At 51.5% G+C, this 5916-nt stretch overlaps 1 protein-coding gene across 1 annotated transcript; it reads left to right on the top strand.

Moving 5' to 3' along the window:
• The first annotated feature begins 83 nt into the window (after positions 1-83).
• Positions 84-965, top strand: LRRC10B (leucine rich repeat containing 10B). Its single transcript, XM_015424321.1, has one exon. The coding sequence runs from the start codon at positions 84-86 to the stop codon at positions 963-965; it is 882 nt and encodes a 293-aa protein (XP_015279807.1).
• The last annotated feature ends 4951 nt before the right edge of the window (positions 966-5916 follow it).

Here is a 5916-nt window from a genome sequence, read left to right as displayed (position 1 = left end):
GGAGGCGGCGGCGGCGGCGGCCATGTCCCCTGGGGGCGCCGGGGCGGGCGGGTCCGGGCTGCGTCCCGGGCGGTGAGGCGAGGATGGGCAGCGGCGGGTCCTCGTCGTCGTCGGGGTCGCGGTCGGAGCGGCTGCCGTCGTCGGTGGCGGAGCAGCTGAGCGGCGGGGAGGCGTCGCTGGAGCTGACGGGGCGGCGGTGGCGGGAGCTGCCGGGCCCGGTGTGCGCGCTGGGCGGCCTGCAGAAGCTGTACATCAGCGGGACGGGGCTGCGGGCGCTGCCGGGCGCGATCGAGGGCCTGCGGGAGCTGCGCATCCTGGCGCTGGACTCCAACCGGCTGGAGGAGCTGCCCGAGGCCCTCTGCCGCCTCCCGCGCCTCACCCGCCTCTACCTGGGCGGCAACCGCCTCTTCGGCCTGCCCGCCCACTTCGCCCAGCTGCAGAGCCTGCGCTGCCTGTGGATCGAGGGCAACTACCTCTACCGCTTCCCGCGCGCCCTCCTCCACCTGCCCGCCCTCCAGTCCCTCCAGATGGGCGACAACCGCCTCCGCGCCCTGCCCGCCGCCCTCCCGCGCATGAGGGGCCTGCGCGGCCTCTGGCTCTACGGCAACCGCTTCGAGGACTTCCCCCCGCCGCTGCTCCGCATGGCCCAGCTCCACATCCTCGACCTCGACCGCAACCGCCTCGCCGCCTTCCCGGACCTGACCCACCTGCGCCGCCTCCGCGTCCTCTCCTACGACCACAACCCCGTGGAGGCGCCGCCCCGCGTGGCCGACTCCGTCATGCTGGTGGGCGAAGGGGCCCAGGAGTTCCTGGAGGCCCGCGAGGAGCGGCTCCGCAAGCTCCGCGAGCAGGAGGAGACCGAGGAGGCGGAAGCCCTGCGGGCCGCCACGAGGAACGACTCCTCGCTCCTGGACGACGGCGAGGGCAGCGGCTCCGCCCTGGAAGGCTCTCCGGAAGAGACATGACACGGCCACGACGTGGGCACGAAATGCTGCTCAGGGAAACCCGGACTCTGGCCCTGCCTTCCGAGCAGTTGGGAGCTGGGCATGGACTGTCCTTGGCCCAAGGCACCGTAGGCAGCTGTCTGCCCTGGCACTTACCCACCCAGGACCCCTACTCAGAAGGTTTGCGGTCTCTTCTGGAATCATGGCCAGTCCCAGCAAAGAGGATTGCTATATGTTAGTACAATCCATGGGTAATCTTTATGTCTTGCACACCTTTGCCCAATCCGCAGGGTTTGGGTGGGGTAAATTGTTTTCATAAGGAATCATTCCTTTGTGCCCATGCATTGAAATGATTGGCCTTTGTCCCTAACTCAAGGCGTGGAGAACGACGGTCACACCATGGGTGAAAGCTGAGTATCAGACCTTAATGGGATGCGGTGACAGTGTGGTTCCTGTGGGTGTGATCTCCATCCTGGTTGTCTGGCATGCTACAATCAGACTCAAGGACAAGGCAGGATAAAGCCATCTTGTTTATTTATTTATTTTCTCCCTTGAACTCTGAGCCCAGGAGGACTGCAGGGTTGTGAGTGTGAATGTAAAACCTTGGGTTTTTTTTTTTTTTTAAAACACAACAACAACAAAAGCCCCAGGGATTTTTTACCTCCCCTGGGCTGTTCCGTCCAGCTGTCAGGTTTGAAAAGAAGCTCCTGTGAAATCCTTGCTTGTGTAGAGCCGTCTGTCCTGGAAAGAGCTTTGCCTCCGCTCTTTGTATGGTGGGAAAGGAGCTTTGTGCATTACCCTGCTGCTTTCCTGGACTTTCTATTCCCTTAAAAGGACACAGAAGCAAAAGCTGGTACGACCTGGGCCACTGCAGGCGTGTGTGGATCTTGGGTAGAGGGGTGGCAGCCACGGGAGTTTCTCCTGTTTCCAGGGGTGACAGATTCATTCTTGTGGGGGCTCTTGGGCTAGATTTGTACTAAATCTAAGCAATAAAAAGCACATCAAGTGAAAGGAGAGAGTGGCCGTGGGGAGGGGGCACACATTCTCAGGGAGATTGCTCCAAAAGCAGGAGACCAAAGCTGTTGGGTGGACTGGGGGCTATTTTTAAAATGTTCTGCAAACTCAATTACGACACCTGGGGAGGAAACAAGTTTCTCAGGCATTGGTGTTATTTATTTATTTATTTATTTTTGATCCTCTCTTTCCTTTGCCTCTCTCTGATCAGAGCTCCATTGTCTTCCGTGCCGTTTTCTTAGGTCGCTTCACCACCACCCCCCTTCCCCTTCTCCTGCTTCTTTTCCTCTCTTCCAGTGCACACCTCTGTTTGTCAGCTGTGCTCAGTCTCCCGCTGGACTGGCTCCGCTGTGCTCAGCCTCGACAGCGATATTGGCAGGGCATGCTGCCTCAGCACAGCCAAAGTTAACACACTCGATCAAGTGTCTTTGTCTTGGATGCTTTTCAGAGCATAATGGACTTTGATGTTATGTATTCCCATTTTATTACAGTTTATTTCTGGTTTACTGGCTGGTTGCCATTAAAAGTGAAACTGTTTCTTTCCTTTCTCTGTGTACAGTCCCCCCCCCCAATCCGTTATGTAGTTTCTGAGAGTGTGAGGAGGTCACTCTTCTTTTGAAAGTTGTGTAACAGAATGTGAAGTATCAGCTTCACTCCTCTCTCTCTTGAACTGGTTACAGAAGGCTGATTCATACAAAATATTTCCACACTCTTATTTAATTCAGCCACATGAGCCCCATGGTTTTGAGAAGTCTGTTATCGTAGCTCTTTGCTCACATATCTCTCTCTGTGCCTTGTGCAGCTTCTGCCTGGCAACCACAGGGTGCGATACACAACAGAACTCCACTGAACTACTGACACCTTTTTCAGCCCCATTGATTTTACTGCAGCAGGTGAGGCTAATTTTGTGTGGAAGTCCATCGATCCTCCTCTGCAGGCGGCTGCTGGAACTCCTGGTTTGCATTTTGCCATGGCTGACTCTACGGTTAGCAACAGCCAGCTTGAGATTTATATGTTCCATCCCAGCTGGGTCAGTGTTTTCTCAGTTTCTTCTCACTGGAGAAGCTCACCAGTGGCATTTCTTTATCCCGGGTTGCCATCACTGGTTCCAGCTTCTCACCTGGAAATGAACTCTCACAACCCCCCCCCCCCCCCTTTCTGTACTGTCCCCAGCATCTGCAGTGAAAAGCTTGCAAACGGACAGGCATCTCCCATGACTCACTGGTGGGTCCCATTTCAACAACTGGGAAGAAGGGTTAGGTGGCTTTGACAATGAAAAGTTTTGTTCGTAAATTGATTTTAATCTTGTATACAAAGCCTATATTTTCTTAATAAGATATTATATAGATTCTAAAGGACTTGAAAGCAGCTCTGGCTATATATGGGAGGCATACCTCATGTATGCCTCCAATATTTGATAAAGTCTCACCTAGATAATTTCCACAGTAGTGAAATTCCTCACATTGATGTTTTTAAAACTGTGTGTTATATGAAATTTTCTGCAGTAGATTTTTCCTCACCAGGTGTAAACCTGAACTTTTCTCCTTACCCCGCATATTTTGAATCCCCAGTTTAAGTGAGTTTTTAAATGCAGGGTAAGAAGGAGAAAACTTCGGGTTTCGCTACTGCAGAAATGGTCTTATTTGCTACTTGATAAGAGGAATGAGGAGGTCAGAACTGAAAAATTCAATGGAGGAATGCTTTAAGCAAGGAAAACCACTGCAGGACAGCCATTGCAATGGGGAATGGCTGGATATACAAGGGTGGCAAAATGCTGCAGAAAGGGAGAAGTAAACGCCTGCGGATAACTTTGAAATCTGCAGGGTTTTTTTTACTGTTCTTCACCTGAACATCACTGAGTTTTATTTATTTGATTTCTGCTTAGCCCTGTCCCAAAGACCCTGTATTTATCGATTGCCCACCTTTCTCACAGGGACGCGAGGCGGATTACACATAGTGAGACGGTACAGTCAGCAAAATGGGGCATTCAGTAAACAATGCAATAGGACTGTAGAGGTTTGGAATCAACCAGAAAGAGCTGAAGCATAGCATGAGTATTGACATGACACATGAAGAAGTGCAAAAATTACATAATAGGATCTGACTTACAGTAAGGTTTTTCACAGAAGTATAGACCACAGTCCACAGTCATTTAAGTAAGGTTTTTCACAGAAGTATAGACCACAGTCCACAGTCATTTATCCATTACAAAACTCTCTAATTTTACTCTGTTTCTGGACACCAAAAACAAATGAAGTAAAAAGGACTTGCTTGGCTCTGGGTCTGCCGTCAGGGCACCACTACCAAGAATGCCTCTGTGTCTGCCCTGGCAATCCCAGTTTGAATGGCAGGCTTGAAGGAGTGCTTCTGTGAAAAAACTTGGAGGTCATGATAAAAAACGAGTCGTGTGCTTATAACTGTGATGCTTATAAATGTTAACTAACACCTTATGTTAAAACTGGAAGGCCTTAGGGAGCCAGAAGCGATGCTGGGGCACTGGTGTCCTGTGCTCTTTCTGGCCTGTCCCCATCAGAAGGTGGGTGATGATTTCCAGTCTGCCATCACTGATGATGCGACACTGCATATATCCTATGGCATTCTCACTTGGAAATGATAAAGGCATGAATCACAGATTGAGCCAAGAGAAAATGCTAAAATGGAGTTGGTGGGAAGCCCTGGTGGCCACGGTGGCAGCCTGAGGGCCCGGGCTCCGAGACAAATGGAGGGACGCCTTATGGCTCTGAGCCTGTGGGTCCCGCAGGACTGGGATGCCATCTGTGGCAGGGGCTCCAGTCCCCTTCCCCCCCAGTCACAAGGCTTGCTGATCCTCATTATTTCCATCTTGTCTGGATTTAATTCCAGCCACCCTCATCAAGCCCCTCACATGGCTGTATGTCTGTACATGCTCATGTAACGATGTATCTCTAAAGCTTGTGTTCCACTTTCCTAAAAAATACTCAAGTAGTCCATTATCTATGTATAACTGTGGTCAGAGCAGAAACCCTTGTAGTTTCAGGAGTAGCTTTTTCTAGTGTTGTGGACGCAGAGATAAAATATTCTAGAGTTTCCATTCCTGAGAACAAGTGTAGTGTAGTGTGTCTGACAGCCTGAGCTACAGCTCAGGAAATCCCTCCTGCAAATGTTGCTTGCGCTGTGAACTCATTAACTGGCCAAAGGCAAGCCCTATCAGCCCATCTCTCCTATATTATAGTGATAATAATGGTGGCCTATGTTTCAAAGTTGTTGCAAATGTTAAGATAAGTGTTTTCAACATTTGACAATGCTCTATGAATGCAAAGTATTGTTCTTACTTCAGTTTGGAGGCCTGCAAGGAATTGCTGGCTGGGGAGAATAAACAATGGGGAAATTCCACCTTGACCCAGCTCTTCCCCTCCAAGGTACTGTCAGGGCTCGAACAGGGCAACCTCCACCTGCCTACTTCTCGCCCCGCCCCACCTGCCCTCTGCACCCGTGCGCTCCCCAGAGGCCACCCTCACTGGGGATTTGTCTCCTTTTTAAAGTAGTGTTCAAACTGTCATCGATCCCCGCATACCTGGGAGGTCCCCGTAGCCTGCAGGAACCCTGGTCTTGTCTGTGGGGAGCCCCGTTTTGCTTCCCTGCTTACAGAAGGGCTGATTCCCTCTCTGATCTCGATCTTTCCCCCCCTGCAGTGCATGTTGGGAATTCTTCCCCAGAGATTCCAAATTCACAAGCAGGATATGCAGACTACCATTATTTTGGTTACAAGCAAAACTGAGAGTTTTGTGCTTTACTTCTAACTGGAATGTGGAGGGGTGTTTTTTTTTTTGCCAGGGACTGAAGTTTAGAGCAGGCCCGTAGCTAACGTGGGGCCCATGGTCCCGGCCCCCTAGCATTTTTTCTGGGCCCCTCCCTCTTGGGCTGGCACCAAAGTGCCTCAACTCGCCACCTCTGACTTGCCTGCCAGAAAACTGAGCAC

The sequence above is a fragment of the Gekko japonicus genome, unplaced genomic scaffold (genome assembly GCF_001447785.1).
Source record: "Gekko japonicus isolate JY-2015 unplaced genomic scaffold, Gekko_japonicus_V1.1 scaffold2581, whole genome shotgun sequence".
In the NCBI taxonomy this organism is placed as follows: domain Eukaryota; kingdom Metazoa; phylum Chordata; class Lepidosauria; order Squamata; family Gekkonidae; genus Gekko; species Gekko japonicus.
Note: the sequence above shows the minus strand (reverse complement) of the source record. Positions and strands in the feature narration are given on the sequence as shown.